The sequence below is a fragment of the Asterias rubens genome, chromosome 3 (genome assembly GCF_902459465.1).
Source record: "Asterias rubens chromosome 3, eAstRub1.3, whole genome shotgun sequence".
Classification (NCBI taxonomy): Eukaryota; Metazoa; Echinodermata; class Asteroidea; order Forcipulatida; family Asteriidae; genus Asterias; species Asterias rubens.
Genome location: NC_047064.1, coordinates 9,657,868 through 9,676,411, shown reverse-complemented (window position 1 = coordinate 9,676,411; position 18,544 = coordinate 9,657,868). Strand labels below are relative to the sequence as shown.

Here is an 18,544-nt window from a genome sequence, read left to right as displayed (position 1 = left end):
ACATACGCACAAGCAAAAAATCCCTTCTCACCATGAAATATGCTTGACGTAAGCACAGACTTCCCTGCTTCCGCAAGCGCTGATTCTTTGCTGATAGGGTTACCAGACGCTTTCACAATACCAATAAAACTATCCAATTCTATTGTGAACTTATTATATATAAAAAAAAAATTGAGACATCCTTTAACTTTGTACTCTAATTTATGCATACAACCGACTGGAAGTATGCCAACCGACTAGTACAATGCCTACCAACCGTGCAGGTAGTATTTGTACAGTGTGCGTCCACCAATATTTACGCACAAAAGAACGGTACCAAGTCCATGATCCAACTCCTTATGTGACGCAATCAATGAAAGAGTGACTCACAGGTAGCCCAGAGGAGTGTTTAATGCATAATGATGAGCTGCTCGCAATCTTTCATCTATCACAACACATTCAAGCGCTCGACCAAGTCAAGAGAATACACGTCCATTGGATTTGCGCCGGATTTGTCGGAGGAAATGCAAATATTTTCTTGCTGTGCAATTCCCGCACATTGCATACAACGTTTCTCAAGGGTCTCTTGGATTGTGTAAATATAATTAAGAGTGTGATTACTAACTGAAGGTTTTGAACAAGAGAAGATAATTAACTCATCACACAAAAATGTGTTTGTAGAATGAAGACCAGAGTTAAGTGATTACATGTAACTGTCAAAAGCAAAAAAACCTGCAATTGTTCATGTCTTTTGCAAAACTGGAAAAAAATAGACAAAGTAAGTTTTATAGAGCTGACAGTTTATGTTCCATGGTTCAGTTCCATGCCAAATCCACAAACTCTTAATACGTGAGCGGAGTGTGCAATATTAGTCATAAAACTTCTAAAAATACATATAATGTGCAGGTGTTTACAATTGGGTAAACAATTGTGAACTGCAAATTCACCTGTCGATTGTACTTCCATTGTACCTCATTGCTGATGAGCATTGAACCGTTCTGCAAGTGGCAAACAATTTACATTTTATTTTGCTATTTTTACATGTAGTGGTGAGAATATGGTCACGACACACATAAGTAATGTAAGTGGCTGTCCAAAGCATTTATGTATCACATTATCATGGTGACAAAGAATACAACAGGGAGAGGGTGGGAGGCCCTCAGTGACTGTAGCATGGTTTTAATAAATACTGGACTAAAATATTGATATTTCTAGACCTGGAATAACAAGGAGAATTGCCCTTGTCTTGGCCTTGTTGCCCCATCAAAAGTTTCATGCATTTCCCTCTCAAAGATGAGACTCCAGGCCTGTATTTCTACAGTACATGTGTGTACTATGTAGAACCAGGTCTGAATATATGTGCAGAGAAGACGATGAAGAAATATCAGTTTCTAGATGTGGGAAAAAAGTACCCAACATACAGAAAACTGATGCAATTACACTGTATATTTGTGTACACAAACGGACTCAACCCAATCCACATGCAAGGCTCCAGGTCCAGGGTTCGAACCAGGGTCCACAGAAGTGAAAGAAAGGGAATCTTGAAACAACTGAGCCAACCTGAACACGTAAGTGTGCAGTGCCTCTGCATCATTACGTTCAAAGTCCAAAACAATTTTGAGCTGCTGGACGGAGTTCCATTTCTTGGTTGAATCGTCACGACTTCATATTACCAGACAAATTTAGTGGTGTTATGGCACTTGGCTAAAGCACATTCCTCCACCATGATCATACTGGGCCCAATTTCATGGCTCTGCTTACCGTAAGCACAGAATTGGCGCTTACGGAGGCAGAGAATTCTGTGCTTACGGCAAGCGTGTTTCACGGGCCAGCGTAGAATTTTGGCTTCTGCGCGTGCGTACTCCACTTTACTAGGCATTCTACGCTTACAAGGCTAGCGCAGAAATTCGGCGCTTGCACGTAAGCGGAGAACCGTTATCGTAAGCGCAGAATTCGGCGGTAAGCAGAGCCATGAAATTGGGCCCAGATGGGCACCAAATGCTGTCTGTGCGATTCTATTCCTGACTATTTCTACCCAGTCACTGTGTATGAATGATGAATGATGATGACCTTGACTGATTCCATCTGACAAAGTGGTTTTTAGTGTGGTGCACATGTCCCTTTGTATGGTGTGTGGTCCACCCAGTAAATTATACACAGACATGAGCACTGTATAAGAAGCCACTATAATATTTATTGTTATTACTAAATGATTATAATAAGGCTCTTTGTTGACATCATGGCTTCCGCTCAGGCTCCGATAGTGCTTTTAGAGCCCCATACATGTGCTGTTTTAAGTAAATCCATGAAGCCCAAACCAGAGATGGAGTCATGGTAACAAGTCGTCCATATAAAGCCCCATTTGTTGATATTGTTTGTTTTTTAAAGTAGGCCTACATGGAATCCATGAAGCCCAGACCAGAGCTGGACAAAAGGGAGGGGGGGGGGGCTACAAGTTGTAGGCCTTCATACAGGCCTTGAATTTCTCTCTTGATTGAAGGGCCACCAGAGCAATTTTACTAATGAAAAGGGGAATTTTAATTTGACAACAATTTAAATTTCGATATATTAGTTGCGAATTTGTGGCGTCAACATTCGTGTCGCATTCGCAGGAAGCATGAACCAGGCTTTATTCCTCCACGATCTGACGCAACACAAGATACTGTCTAATTAACATTGTAGATTTGACCCTAAACCAACAGTCTTCCCACTAAATTTCAAGGAATTTGTTGTTTTGGGGCTTCCCTATCTTGCTATTATAATATAGTCAACTTCCTGCTTTCTGACTGCCGGTTCCTCATTATAAGATTATGTAATGTCCACTCTTTCAAATGACGTGGCATAATATCATTCAGCTATAGGTCCACATGTATAAAAGTACAGAAAAATAAACTAGCATTAAAATGCTGTTTATTTTTTTACCCGTCTTGAGGCACCTGCGTGAATTTTAAAGTGATCCCATGCAGGCATACTTGGAGCATCACTCTGAATCATCATGCAAGATGATACTGCAAAGACTATGAACACATCCATAGTGGTATTATGACATAACAATTTGTCGCCCATGACAGTTCAATTCTACTTATTGTGAGCTTTGATTATGTGTGATGAGCTTTTTAACATTAATTTATTACACATCATTTGTTTATGGAAGTTTACCCCCCCCCCCAAAAAAAAGGCTTGAAACCACTCCTTGGTAGGTGCTTCCATGATGGGAAATATTTAAGATGAAAATAAATCAGGCGAGCTGAAGATAGGGATTGTTATTCCTCTTAAAACATGATTGTAGGGAAACATGCACCACGCATGATTTCCATAGATAAAAGAAATGCACAGTAGATGGAAATAAGCTGACGAAATGACTCATGCTATAGTGCATGGGCAACAACAAAAAAGAAAGCCTGGTTTCACATTCAAGCATACATTGTTGAAAACAAGAATAGTTGTGCATTGGTCTTCTCCTTCTGTGTAAAACTACACCTGAGTCCAGGTGAAAATGGAAAACTTTGCTTCTTAGACATCAAAATGAAAAACAAAACTACATTTAACAGGAATTCCTTTACACCATTTCAAAACCAAAACTAAATGGCAGGCTTCTAGTTCCAAATAACTCATGGCACCACATCAATTGCCCTGGTGCCCTGTGCTTTTGTTCTGGTGCCCTTGGCAAAGTTCAAAATACAAATCTAAATTTTCCTCATAGTACATATGTACATGTAGTTGCCCCTTTCCACACCAGAGGAAAATTTGCTGTGCCCCGTTCAAGATTCAAATTCAAGGCCTGAAATGCGAACACACGCTGCAAGAGACTTTCACTCGGTTGCTGTTTTGATGTCAGTAAATTAATTTTGAAGTTTACTGTGTACAACAGTTCATTGAGTCTCATCACCTGATTTTTGTATCTGGCTTAAAATATTTGCGTTCACTCTGCAAGGAGGAAGTCTGAATGCAAAAATTATATTGTTTCCAAAAGAAACATCATAACACAGTGTATGAAGGCGGCCCCGTTAAAACTCACGAAGAAGACTACTCCAGCATAATGTATTGTATAATTATTTGGCAAGAGATTAAAAAAATAAAAAACGACGTAGCAATTGGTTTGTGAGTCACCCTACATGAACCCAATCAGTCTACGGTACATTATGGTGACAGGTGAGAGCTTATCAAATGTCATTGTGCCGAGCGTCTCGACCACAAAACAAATATCACGCACTACATCCAGAATGACAGCCATTTTCCCATGTAGTATCTGCATTCAAGCGAGCACCATGACTGCAGAAGTAATACATTAAGCACCATACCTCTACACAAAGAATTATAAACGATTGGACATTAATTGGAGACGCAAGGTTTAAAGGCACTAGACACCTTTGGTAATTGTCAACAACCAGTATTCCCAATATGCATTAAAAAAAAGCTGCTCTGACTCAATTGGACCATCAAAGTTGCAAGAGAATACTTATTAATAAAAGAACAAACACCCTTGTTGCACAAATTTGTGTGATTTCAGATGCCTAAAGAAAATTGGGGGGAAAGGCTCCAGGCCTGAAGTCTTTTAATATTTTAGTGAGAAATTAAACCTCTTTCGCAAATACTACTGTAAATAACTTCAGAGGGAGTCGATTTGCACAATGCTTTATACTATCAACAGCTCTCCTTTGCTCTTATTTTCTTCCTCCATGCTCTTACCCAGTAAGTTTTTATATAAACAATTCCTTTGAGTAATATAGTGTCCAGTGCCTTTAAATACAATAAGGAGTGACTGACAGGTGGTGTTTTCTATCCAAATCTTTCGCCCCCAAATCTTACCGTAATTTATTTCACTATAACATCTTGTCTTGCGCAACTGCTTATTTCTCTTCTTCCTGCGGAAGCTCATAGCGTCAGCGTAGCCTTGCTGAGGCATCCAGCCCACATCAAAACGGGGTACAGAGAGCCGGCTGTTCAGCTTCTAAAATCCCATTTGTCTCTTTCTCGATGCTCAGTTAACGTGAACCAAACCCGCTCCTTTGAAACACACGGCTCCGGCTACTTGAAAGCTTGCCGGCAAACCACCATTCAGGAATTCCATACAGGTGTTCCAAATGAATAAAAAAGCAAACTTGATTTTCCCCGTTGAGAAATATGCTGCAGCGAGCGCCCCGACAGAAAGGGATTTAGACTGAAGTGCCAATGAATGTCTTGATCAGCACGCCATGCATGCATGCATACACTCCTTTCTCGATCTCCAGAGACCACTGTGTGACAGCACAGCTCTATCCACGCAGAGTAGCAAAGGAAAAAAACCTCAAGATCGTAGTATGTTGCTGCTGCAATACACTGCTACCACCTAGCACTGATTATGCACATGTGTATTCCATTCTATCCCATGAATGGATTGTGTGTATGAGCATTACATGTATCCTGTTGTGACAAGGGCATTGGGATGAAGCGAAGGTAGCTGACACCCCAACCTACAGAGTAAACAGTACCTAGTGAGCTCACCACACAAGGGGGATACCTCATTCCTGTCTGACTGCAGCCACTATGTGTCAAATACCCTTTGTGCTCCTACTCCTTCACTTGCAATTATGACATATTATGGGTTTTATAATTCATGGGAGAGGCACCCGCTGCCATGATAATTGGTTCCCCCCTCAGTCCTCAATGGAATGGACCAAATCATTAAATCAGAGGGCTGGCTTTCAGTGCCCTATTGATCAGCCTACAGTACAAAAGGGTGAAACAAGTAAAGTACGATGTAGACATTTTCATAAAGTAATTATGTACGTGATGTATCTTGAGAGCATTACATTGTATTAAGACATGGATGGCATGTACACAAAATTAACATTACATTGCCTACATGTACAACTACACTGTGTAGTCCCTTTTTTTATGCAGTATACAATGTAATGTTTGTCATGTTGGTAGGCCAACAAATTGTTCCTGTACAACTGTCAAGCAGAAGGGGGCTGTACATGAATGTGTAGGTCAGTCCTCATACTTCACGAAGGCAACTTGCCTCCGTTGCCCCTTGTCATTGCCTTGGTGCCCTTGAAATGCTGAACAGTAGAAATTTACAATTTCCTCATAGGGTGCCCTTTGCCAAAGAGAAAATGCCTTGGTGCCCTTGCCTGTTCAAAAACGAAGCATACAGCCCTGGTATGTGTACATAAATGTGTACAATTATGTTCATTGTGGGTTGAAGATTTGTGTGTAGGCTATAACTTCTTCATATGTACATGGTACATGTACTTGTCAACCAACAAATACATGTATACATACTGCCTAAAAGGGCAATTTTTAGCAACATTTTCAAGTTGCCTATATGTACATGCCCCCCCCCCCCCCACCCGATGTTTCAATTTGTTGAATTTCTTAGCCTATGCCAGGCCTAGAATTACACGCAGGCCACAGGGGGCCAATTGGTCTCCGTTGCCCCTCGTCTTGACCTTTGTGCCCTTCAAAATGTTTCCTATAAATTTACTTTTAGATTTTCTAATGGAAGTGCCATTTGCAAAATAAAAATGGCCCTTTTCCAAATGTTCAAAGATGAAATTTCAGGCATTGCTACATGTACATGTATGCTCAAACTTTCCTCCCGAAAAACAATACAATCAACCAGCAACAATGCAACCTGTAAAAGCACTGAGCAAAAAAGTTTTGAACTTGAAATTGTCATGTAAGGTAAGGTAATTGGCACTAAACAATAATACTACAGTCTTGCACCAAGACTACCTCCTATGGTTTGTGAACAAGACGTCTCATTGTCTATGATAGCTTGGTGATTACAGTGTACTGACCTTACATACCTGCAGCATCATGTCTACACAAGATGACCCAAGGAGAGGACAAGGACATGCAATGTTATACAAACAAAACACAGAGTAAAAATATGAACTGCATAATGCACAATGGGTGACACTGACTCTGGCATTGTGTTTTTTTTAGCATCTGTGAGATCGATTACCATGTGGTGTAAATAGTGATGCGTTTATCACATATACTGTATGTAGTAATTATACCCTTGTGTATATTCTTTTTCAATGAATTGGTTTCCCATACATGTATGTGACAATGAAACACATACATGTATACGATGTTTGAAATTTTCTTAACTTCCCTTCATAACCAAAACTCATTTTAATAAAGGCAATCAATTCAAAGAAAAGTTGTAAGTAGGCTATGTTAATATTGTAGCAGCAGGAGTATTCGTTCTTAAAGGCAGTGGACACTATTGGTAATTACTCAAAATAATTATTAGCATAAAACCTTACTTGGTAACGAGTAATGGGGAGAGGTTGGTAGTATAAAACATTGTTAGAAACAGCTCCCTCTGAAGTGACATAGTTTTTGAGAAAGAAGTAATTTTCCATGAATTTGATTTAGAGACCTCAGATTTAGAATTTAAGGTCTCAAAATCAAGCATCTGAAAACAGTGTTTTTACTTTCATTATTATCTCGCAACTTCCATGACCAATTGAGCTCAAATTTGCCCAGGTTCGTTATTTTATGCATAAGTTGAGATACAGCAAGTGAGAAGACTAGTCTTTGACAATTACCAATAGTGTCCAGTGTCTTTAACTGTCATAATAATGGGTGATAAAATGAAATCAAATGTTGTCTACACACAAAGCAAAAGTTCACTTCATAGTGCTATAAAACCTGCAATACGTCCACATGACATACAGGCAGACATTGAAAATACTTGACACCCAAACTGCTTTGAAAAGTCCAGTCAGCCACAGAAAAAGTACACTGTGAGAGATTCTTGGTTGCAAACTATCCAGCCAAAGCTTGCTGGCATTCCATTCCCTTCTGATCACAGCCCAAGATTTTGCTCAGTTGGGTTTCCACACAATAGGACCCAAACACCAGACATCCTCAAACCTGTGAACAAATTATGGCTGGGTGACCCTAAGGTGAATAGGGCCCAACAAAAGGTGTATTAAATGGGCAGCCCAGGGGAACTGTTATCATTGACTGGTGATGTATTAATGTGGCTGCTAGGGACCACCAGGCCCGGTACATACAGTGAACAATTTCCCTTGTATAGCAGAGCAAAATGCTATGCAAAATGTGTCGGTTGCAAATCAAAATTCATCATTTGCTACTCACTATTGCCATTCAGTGTGCACAAAATTTATTCAGTATTCAGTTTTGTTCAGTAAAAAATATTTTGCTATGCAAAATTGCTGGATGAAATCGTTCCCTGACAAGTAGATATTGCAGATACTTCACATGGTAACATGTATAGTAGACCCTTTATACATACATGTACACATGGTATATAGAGCACCTTTTTTTACTTCTGCAGAGAAATCTCAGAATTCTCCCCAGGATTTTTAAAAACTGCTGGGCATTCTGGACTCAGATGTTAGAAGTTTGGCTTTAGTCTGTAGGCTATACCATGAATTATCAAATAACATCCCTTCGGATGGGACTTAAAGCCGTTGGTCCGATGTGTTGTGTAATGCATGTAAAAGAACATTCGCCCCGGTGTTCCTGGCTGTGGCCGCTGTATGCGCCATAGCACCTTGTAAACCCGTATAAGGTGCTAAATAATTGGGTCTCAGAATTCATCACTGCAATAACCTATCTTTCTGAAAGTTTGTATAAATATATATACTCAGCGCCTTGAGTACTGTACCTTGTTATACATGTACGTGCGCTATATAAGACTTCGATATTATATTATTATATTATATATTATATTATTACTCAGAAGCAACAGAGTCATTGCCCTGGTGTTCCAAGAAGAAACATTTATGTCCCTAATAGAGGTAAAGTTGCCCTTTACTTTGGAAAAACTGCATTGCCCTCACAAGAACAATCAGGCATCCTACGTAATCACTTGAACCTGTTCATCCAATACTATTACCTGAACAGTAAAGGTTTGGGCAATATAATAACTAAAAACTTTCAACAGAGGGCGCTAGAACTGTTTTCTGCTCACTCAAAGAATAGTAGGCACAGGGCCAACTTATGCAAAAATCCAAATGTCTAATGCACCATTGTACAAGTAGGAAGTATTTCAACGAAGAAACATGAAACATAATTGTACAGTAAATCGTCATTGTAGTACCAAACGTTTCTTACATATGTGACCATCCACCACCAATAGGCTGTAAAGTCGCACTTGTACATTGCAGAGCCTATTAAATTGTTTGGGTTTTCAAAAAATCTTTGAGAAATCTGAATAAAAAAATATGTGGCTTTGAGAAATCATAACTTCGTCAAGAAAAGTCTGATTTAAATGTGGATGGTATCATTTTGAAGCTGATTACACACTCTCTCCAAAAATGCATTGAGCCCATAACAGTAAAAGTGTCAACTTTACAGCCCATTGGTGGTGGATGGTCACATATGGGAATGTATGAATGTCCTAAGCATCACGACTGTCTATATGTGTTTAATTAAACAATTTCTTCAAGTAGTAATTAATTAAAATTAGTAAAGCCAACTTGATTGTATTTTGTAACTTTCTTTTGGCAAATTTACAAAACACGCTGTATAAGTTTTAGTGCCCTCTACACTTCAATTTTGCATGTATTAATTTAAACTTTATTCTGAAATCATTTGCTCTTCAATTTTTTTCTGACGATGTAGTTGTTCCAGAATCATTGGACCTACCAATATCGTTTTCTTATTTAAATTTTAAATCCTCCTTTAACATGAAATGCATTGCCAAAGCAGGAAGCAAACCCAGTTTCCGATAAGTAGGCCTACTTTCACAACACAAGCGTTCAGAAAATGGTGTACGTTGATCAAAAAGTAGACTAGAAGTCACAAAATTGTGTAACACAAATTTAGAAAATTGAATATTAATTTTAAAAGCTGCAGCTACAACTACATGTACAGTACAGTATGGCAAATGGTATATCAGAGTCCATTCAAGATCTTCAATTCTTCCTACTTTTCTTGACTCCTGATTGTTCAATACGGCTGGAGCTTTATTGTGCCAACTATCCATACACAGCTTTTATGTCAAGTACAAGTATAACAAAATGGTTATAGCCCCCTCTGTTGACAGCAACTCTGTAAGGTGCATCAACACACTCGCAGGTGTGCTCACCATGAACATCCATCTATACACATGTACCACAATAGAATAAACTATACAATATTTAGTGAAACAAACATTGTAATCATGATACTAAAGGTAAAATTACAAGCTGCACACATCTAACAAATACTGTATACTACTACAGACAGTCCGAAGAACACTTTGTCCAAATGTTTGCTGAAAACATGTTGATGTGTACGAGGTCACCCTATGCCCTTTATAAACCATGGTACATGTAGTTTCACCTTTTCAAACATCCTTGTATTTTTTTAATGTTTCAATGGATATGTCAGCCTTCATTGATGCAGGACTTGTACTTGTTTGATTGTGATGTTACACAGAATGTTGCCTTGATTTCCAGTGCTATTTCTCTGGGCACACTTTGTTGGTCCACGCACCAACAACGCACAAGCAGTACATGTACACTGATTCAAAGCATAATGTCTGTCACCATCCATGCCTAGAATGAGTGTGTGTGCGTCTGTATCACAATAGAATGAACTAGATACAATATTTAGTGGCGTGGCCGAGCGGATAAGAGCACCAAACTCAAGCTCTGGTGCTTCTGTTCAGCAGAGTGCTTCTGTTCAGCAGAGTGTGGATTCGAATCCCGGTCGTGACACTTTAACTAATTGCTTCTCTCCACCCAGAGGTAAATGGGTCCTGTGAGGGCAGAGATGGTTCTTGTGATTGATTTAGCCAAGTAGCGCATATTTATGTTGCACAGGCTGCATACTCCCCACCAGGGAGCTGAGATGGTTTAAGGAGTGATTTAAGGCCCAGTGACCAGGGGTAATAATGTGAAGCGCTTTGGGATGCCCTCCGGGTGTGAAAAGCGCTATATAAAAACGGGTTATTATTATTATTATTATCATCCTGTGCATGAACTAGAGAGCGCATTACTGGTTCAACGCCTGAAAAGTTCCAGACTCCATGCTCAGACAATCGGGCAAAGGAATGGCACCAAGGCAAGATGGAATGCTGAAATGACATCACTAAACTCTACTCTAGCCAGTGGCCTGGTGGATATTTGGCTATTAAGTCTGAAATCTGAAATTGGCTCTGCTGCAGTTCTCACAATTAGCCCACGGCACTCACAGCAATTGCCGTGGTGCCCTGTGCTTTTGCTGTGGTGCCCTCTGCAATGTTTCAGTACATCTTCACATTGTCCTCATAGAAGGGCCCCAGAAAAAAGTTGCTGTGCCCCTACAAGGGTGAATTTCAAAGACCTGTTACTGTGTAAATGAATGAAATTCCTTGCTTATAAATTACAAATGTGCTGCAAAGGTTTAACCATACAGTCAAGCCTAATACATGTACGTTACGGAGGCAGTAATGGCGACTGCCTCATACACCCTGGTCATTGCCTTGGTGCCCTTGAAATGCTCCAATAGAAATTTACAATTTCCTCATATTAGCATGCCCCTTACCACGGAGAAAATGCCTTTGTAGTGCCCAGGTACCATAGAGCAAGGAAGCAGGTACATTGTAAACTACATCATGAATATTATTCAACCACAGAGATTATGACCTTCCAACGAGTTGACATTTAATTACAGCAAACATTGACAACCCACATACATGTACATGTAGTGTTAATAAATCTGACTGGTTATCCACAAGGCTAGAAGGCCTCCACACTCATAGGAGTGGAAAGGGAGAGGTTTTAAGTGTTTACGTTACCCTGACATTCAGGTCAACATAGGATCAATAAGCAATGCATGCATGAAGCTCTAGAGTGGACTATCCCTCCAGCTACATGTACAGGTACTACATTGAAGAAGCTGATGATCTTCCTAAACAACAGGCTTTGTGCAGTCAAAGCAGATAAGCCTTAAATTAATGCATGCGTGTTCACCAACCAGCCATGCCTTCCTCAATCCTTGTTTTTGGAGTCGACAATTTAGAGTTGAGTATTCAAATTATTACATGGCACTGATTTGTTTTCCTTCTCTATAAATAAGGGAATCAATGTGTGGTGAAGAGGTTTTCTACTAGTAGTTTAATACAAACGAGGCCTGGTTCTTGATGATTTTACCGAGACTAAGTCAAGGTAAATTATAAAGAACCAGGCCTCGACGGGTTTAAACCACTAGTTGAAAACCGATTCAACACACTTTGATTCCCATTCATACCTTTTCGGTCAACACATCAACACTTTTTGGTCAAAAAGTAAAATAAATGCAACAATTATAATTGTTCAATGATTTGTTTCAACACAACACCCCTTCAGCTAGGAAATGGTAAAGCCCTCCGCCGCCCTCGGGTAAACAACTCCTTATAAGGGAATGCTGTGCGCGTCGCACGCATCGCGTGATGTGGCACAACTGTTTCAGCAGTTGCTCTCAACCAATAGGAATGAAGAAACTGTCTTATTATCACAGGTGTGCAAGCTCGCGTGTCACGCCCATGTTTCAACACTTTTTACTGGTCATACACAAAGGTTTATACACACCCATGTGACGCGCTCTCCACCAATAGGAATAGCGAAATTGTCTGAGGTACTTATGAATAGCTGTTTAAATACACTATGGTACAATCATATGTATTAAAGCTACAAGTATGATCAAAAGATGAAACTTAAAATCCATGATGGGTACAAACCCTCCCCCCCTTCAACCACTCTGAATGTGGGAGTTATGCACAATATGAACAGTACACACATTGTACCATGCATGTAGCATACAGTTACACCACCATAGAGTGAGGAACAGATTTACACAAAGTTTTACAAACTGAATGTCACAAATGTTCAAATTCAAGTGTACTGATAGCCATTAAACAAGACAAACTCGTAATGCAGTTGTTAAAGGGGTCATGAAATAGTATACTGTAGACTAAAAAATGTAGGGACAGATGGTCCTTCCATTCCAAAACCAGGCACTTCCTAGTCTGCCGAAAAGTTTGAGTATCGGCAGCAATTGGAGGCTCCGAGCATATCAGCCCATATCAGCTTGTGCATGGGAAGAATCCTACTATTTCAATTTGCAGTGAAATCAAAATAAGCAAACACAAGTTTGTGCAGTATTGAATAATGCTATTTTGTTTAAATGTAATGCTATATTTTGTAAAATACTGTAACTTCATGAAAGCCCCTCTCACACGTGAACCAAAAACTAACAACCATTATTTGGGTCGCGTGCACGTTGTCTGTCCCAAAGTTTGCATTGGCGATTCTAAACCAGGTTGGATTTTTTGAGGTCTTGATCACAGTTGTTTATAAGGCGGGACCATGGCGATTTCATCACACAGATTCATCTCACATGACGCACATTTGCGATTTGATTACATCGATGCAATTTTGTTGCAATTGACCACCGTTTAGAGATCTCACATGAAACGGGCTTTATGTGTTTTACAACTTTAGGCAGTCACTGAGTGAAACAATCTCCAATTTCAATCACAGTGTTGATTTTGTGAAGTCCTTCCTAACAAGTACAATGTAGCTGTCTAACCAGACACCTGTGATTACATTCACTGCCCAATTCGATCTCAATCCCCCACAAAATGTATGCTAATAATATGCTAACTAAATCACAAAATTCCAATACTCCCCTGCCACGACCAAGGACAATCCCAGAGCCTGTGAAAATTCCTCCCCAAATTCCTGGTTTGAGGATCCAGGGCTTGGCCAAGTACCATGTGCACCAATGCGTAAGTGACATCCTAATGAAGTGTGTTATAATACATCCCAAGTCTGTCAACACTCACTGGCTTCATAGCAAGAGATATAGGACAAGTTGCCTGTGGTTAATTGAATTCTATTTAAATGTGTGAGTCACCCCCCTGGGTGCCTGCGTAGTGAAGAAGATGCATCTGAAAGGAGGCATAAGTAAATAATTTTTAATCTCGTCATTTCTTAATATGAAATGGATTAGTTTTAATGTTTGCAGACACGTATACTGGTACCTCCAAGCTTAGCCTCCATGCTCAAACTCCAAGGATCATGTAGGCCAAGCAGGTAGTGATACGTAGGCCTGCAATTTAAATTCCTCATAAGCGTACATGTACGTGTGTAGGCCTATGTACATGTACATAGGATGTACACAATGCGCATACTGTACCTGTAATGATGGTGTACATGGTGTATAGGCTGTATTCATTTCCTCCCAGAGACAAACTAAACGCAAAAGACCCCAAACAATGAGACCAAACAATGGAAACATGCGCGCATCATGTATGCACTGCGCACAACTATCAGCCAATGAAAGGTCGTCATTGATCTTAGTGAAGGTACTGCGTGGGTCTTGTGACATCACGTGCAATTAGTCTATGTATGTAACAAACTACTTTCTTTTCACCCAGAGTATACTAATAAATGAGTTTGTTTAAGAAAATCATCACACATTTTTGCGTATTTAAGACAATCATACGCAAATAATATTTATTATATTAAAAATATTGTTTTTGTCTTATCTTTTTTTTTGCAGTGAATTTACTCTCTGATTGTTTGCAGCGTGAAGTAAAAATAACTCTCAAACCCCCGGGATGCTCACCAGTATTTGTGGGGGCGTGAAGCGTAGGCGTCTCAGGGGCTCGGGCAGGTGCTTGCCTCCCATCGGGCCCCCAAGAGTCTGGCCAGAGTCTTGAAGAACATTTAAACAATTACCTCCCAAATCAAACCATTCACAGCAATCAGGCCTGGGAATTATACACAGGCCAAGGAGGCCATTGCCTCTGGTCTTGGTCTCGGTGCCCCTTCAAAAGTTTCTCATTGACTGTAAGTTTTTTTTCAAATGGCAGTGCCCTTTACAAAATGAAAATGGCCTTGGCCTTGCCCTTTCAGAGATGAAATTCCAAGCCTGAGCAGTTATCCAATAATGAAAATTAGAGAGATCTTGTACATAAAACATAAGTTTCAATGTGAAACTAGGGTTCAAAATATTAGTTTTACTTTAAATACAGCTTTGGTCTGATTTGTCTCTGGAGTGAGACTTTCTTTCCGATCATAAAGCTCTAGTGACTTCATGTTGGTTTTCCCTCGTACAAACTCCATTGCACCATACTGAGAAACAACCATTGGAATTTCCTGGGGTTTGATTTCCAAGAAATTGGCTCTGTAATATGATTAGGTCTTAAAGACACTGGACACCTTCGGTAATTCTCAAAGACCAGTCTCACTTGGTGTATCTCAACATGCACAAAATTTGAACTCAATTGGTCATCGAAGTTGCGAGATACTACTGAAAGAAAAAACACCTTTGTCAGAAGGTTGTGTGCTTTCAGTTGCTTGATTTCGAGACCTCAAAATTTAATTCTGATGTCTCGAAATGAAATTCGCGGAAAATAACTTCTTTCTCGAAAACTATGCTACACCATGTACGTCAGAGAGAGCTGTTTCCCACAATGTTTCAATCAACCTCTCCCCATTACTCATTACCAAGTTAAGTTTTATGCTAATAATTATTTTGAGTAATTACCAATAATGTCCACTTCCTTTAAAATTTGGCTGTGATGAAAGAGTTGAGCAATCAAAGTTGTGGAAAATTACTTCTTTCTCGAAAACTACGCTACGCTACTTCAGAGGGAGCTGTTTCTCAGAATGTTTTATACTATCAACAGCTCACCATTACTCGTTACCAAATAAGGTTTTATGCTAACAATTATTTAGAGTAATTACCAATAGTGTCCTCTACCTTAATACAACAGAAATATACAACATGTTCACATCTTCACATAAATGTTCCTTCAATATTTACGTCATTCGCACTACTCTAATTTGTTTCAATCTCTTCACAATCATTTGAAACAAACAAAAGATTAAACAGTTCAACAAATATCAACCCCCAAACAAACCCTGCTGCCTTTTTTTCTTGAATAAAACAAATTACTGTACAACTGTTGTAGCTAGAGGGTCTCCAGATACCCATGAAGAAGAAAAAACATGTGGGGTGCGCACAATACGTAAATAGCTGCAAGCCACCATGGACGACATTCCCGATGCTCAATCGCAGGCAGATATTAATTACAATTTACCCGGGCCCAGACATTGACTGTACCTCTAGGTTTTCTTTATCTCAGATTTTGTTTTGGCTGCCTATCTCTGTCTGAAGCTGAATATTAAATTCCACTTGCTCTGAGCTACACGCATATAATTGAGTTCCTTACATCATCCATCTAGTCTATTCAGTGTCTGCTATTTCATCCCACTTTTAATTGTAATTTTTTGTTATCTTACACTTCCTGTTCAGCGCTTAGAAACCTTGTATTAAGCGCTATATAAATGCATGTTATTATTTTATTATTATTATCCACCGATCTAGACTCAACACAGACATCAATGGAGAATTTGTTTAAGTCATGGACATCCAATTTAAGAATCTGAGAACATCAAAAGAAACATCTTCTTGAACAGCTTTCAAACCAAAATGGCACGGACAAACTGTAGTTCACGGTCATAAGAAGTGAGCCTCATTAATTGCAAGATACAAATAGTACATTGTATTTAATAGTTCATTGTGGATTCCTATCAACATACTGCAAAGCGAAATAATAGAAATTGATCAACAGGGTAAAAACATGTCATTGAAACAAAAAGAAACTAGACTTTTTAGAATTTGCTCAACGATGACAAACCATCTGAACTAATCATTGGCTGTCTGATTGATACATTCTTTAGCACATATCTTTTAACCAGCTTTTTGACTGCTTGGCACTTGGTACGTAGGTTATCCTATGGTAATCTTCCTAAAACTTCAACCAGGGAAATTAACAAGGTCGGGAGAATGTCACTTAATAAATAACTATGAATTGCGCACTGGTTTTAGTAAGCCTAAAGTTACTGCTCAAATTATCCTTGAAAAGTTGATGAGTTTTAGAGTCTGACATGATTGTATTAGAGGCTGTGGTAAAATATTCCATAATATTATAATTTTTTTGAAAAATGAGATCGTTTCGAGACTGTGGATATTTTGAAATGCAGGGGGGCATTTTGAATTACATTTAGTTAAATTACTAATTCAAAATGCCCCTGCATTTCAATATTGACCTCTGTGGTTTAGGTACTATGTAATGCATAGCCTGATCGCCTTTGAATATATGATTAGACATCTTATACACAATTGTTCACTGGCATACATGTAATTGCGCTCTCTTTTGCAGGGTAAACCCCAACCTAGATACGTTTGTAAACATGCTGGTACACTACAACTGCTGCTTCTAAAGATTGCCTGCTGAAAAAATGCCCTGTGTTCCAAGATGCTCTTAGTTTTCTTGTTTTTACATTTTAAAAGTAGGCTACATGTACACTGTGAAGGTTGGCATAAATTATGTCTATCTAAATGGTGTTTGAAGCTTTCCATGGTGTGAAGAATAAGAAGTACTGGTAATACTAAATAGTGAATTTGGGGGTACAACCATGTTTAATATCTCTTTTGAGGGAGTGTTGGCTCTAAAAAGAGTCAGGCCGTGTCCGAAACGGCGACTTCGGCTACAGCTACGGCTAGATCGCGCGCGTCTGCTATTCTTCAACACTGGTAGACGCGCTGATCTAGACGTAGCTGTAGCCGAAGTCGTCGTTTCGGACACGGCCTAAGTGTGGTTTCAACGTGTCGAACAGTATTCTGCTCGTCTTCAGGAATCAAAAAGAGCCAGTGAGGTCTCAACGTTTCGAACGGTACACTCTGCTCGTCTTCAGGAGATGAGCAGAGTATACTGTTCGAACTGTCGAAGACCACACCCTTGGCTCTTTTCAGAGCCAACACTCACTCAACAAAGATATTATACATGGTTACACCAGCAAGTTTACTTTTTAGTGTTTATAGTTACTTCTTATGTGTATCTACATGTATGTACACATAACTTGTTTCATTCCATTAAAGACAGTAGACACTATTGGTAACTGTCAAAGACCAGTCTTCTCACTTGGTATAACAAATCTCAACATTTATGTATAAAATAACAAACCTGTGAAAATTTGAGCTCGACTGGTCGTCGGAGTTGCAAGATAACTATGAAAGAAAAAACACCCTTGTCATACGAAGTTGTGTGCTTTCAGATGCTTGATTTCGAGACCTCAAACTCTAAACTTGAGGTCTCAAAATCAAATTCGTGGAAAGTCAATTCTTTCTCGAAAACTATGTCACTTCAGAGGGAGCTGTTTCTCACAATGTTTTATACTATCAATCTCTCCCCATTACTCGTAATCAAGAACGATTCTATGATCATAATTATTTTGAGTAATTACCAATAGTGTCCACTGCCTTTAAACTATATTGAGTGGATTCACCCTGGGCTGGACCTTGGTTGAGATTCCTTACACCATTCCATCCTTTCCATTCAGAGACAATCGAGGATCCCCTTTTGCCTGATGCAATCATGGACAACAATCAATCAGTTTGCATGCCTCACTTCATCAACAAGAAGCGCTGCTAGTCAACACCCTAGATAAACCCTAGTTATCCGTATTGCCAAGCTGCACTTTGTAGACTTCAACAAAAGTTTGCTTTCCAAAAATAGGTGTTTTTCTTGTTTGTCTCAGTTCTTTCAAATATTGATAGGTCAATAAACGGATGGAAC

At 39.4% G+C, this 18,544-nt stretch overlaps 1 protein-coding gene across 2 annotated transcripts in view; it reads right to left on the bottom strand.

Moving 5' to 3' along the window:
• The window catches only part of LOC117288123 (arf-GAP with GTPase, ANK repeat and PH domain-containing protein 1-like), a 57,128-nt gene extending 51,745 nt beyond the window's left edge, over positions 1-5,383 (bottom strand). For both annotated transcript variants that reach the window (XM_033768823.1, XM_033768824.1), the window contains exon 1: positions 4,789-5,383. In XM_033768823.1, the coding sequence (XP_033624714.1) occupies positions 4,789-4,885 (97 nt within the window). In that variant the 5' untranslated portion in view covers positions 4,886-5,383. The remainder of the gene's footprint in view (positions 1-4,788) is intronic.
• Positions 5,384-18,544: the final 13,161 nt, after the last annotated feature.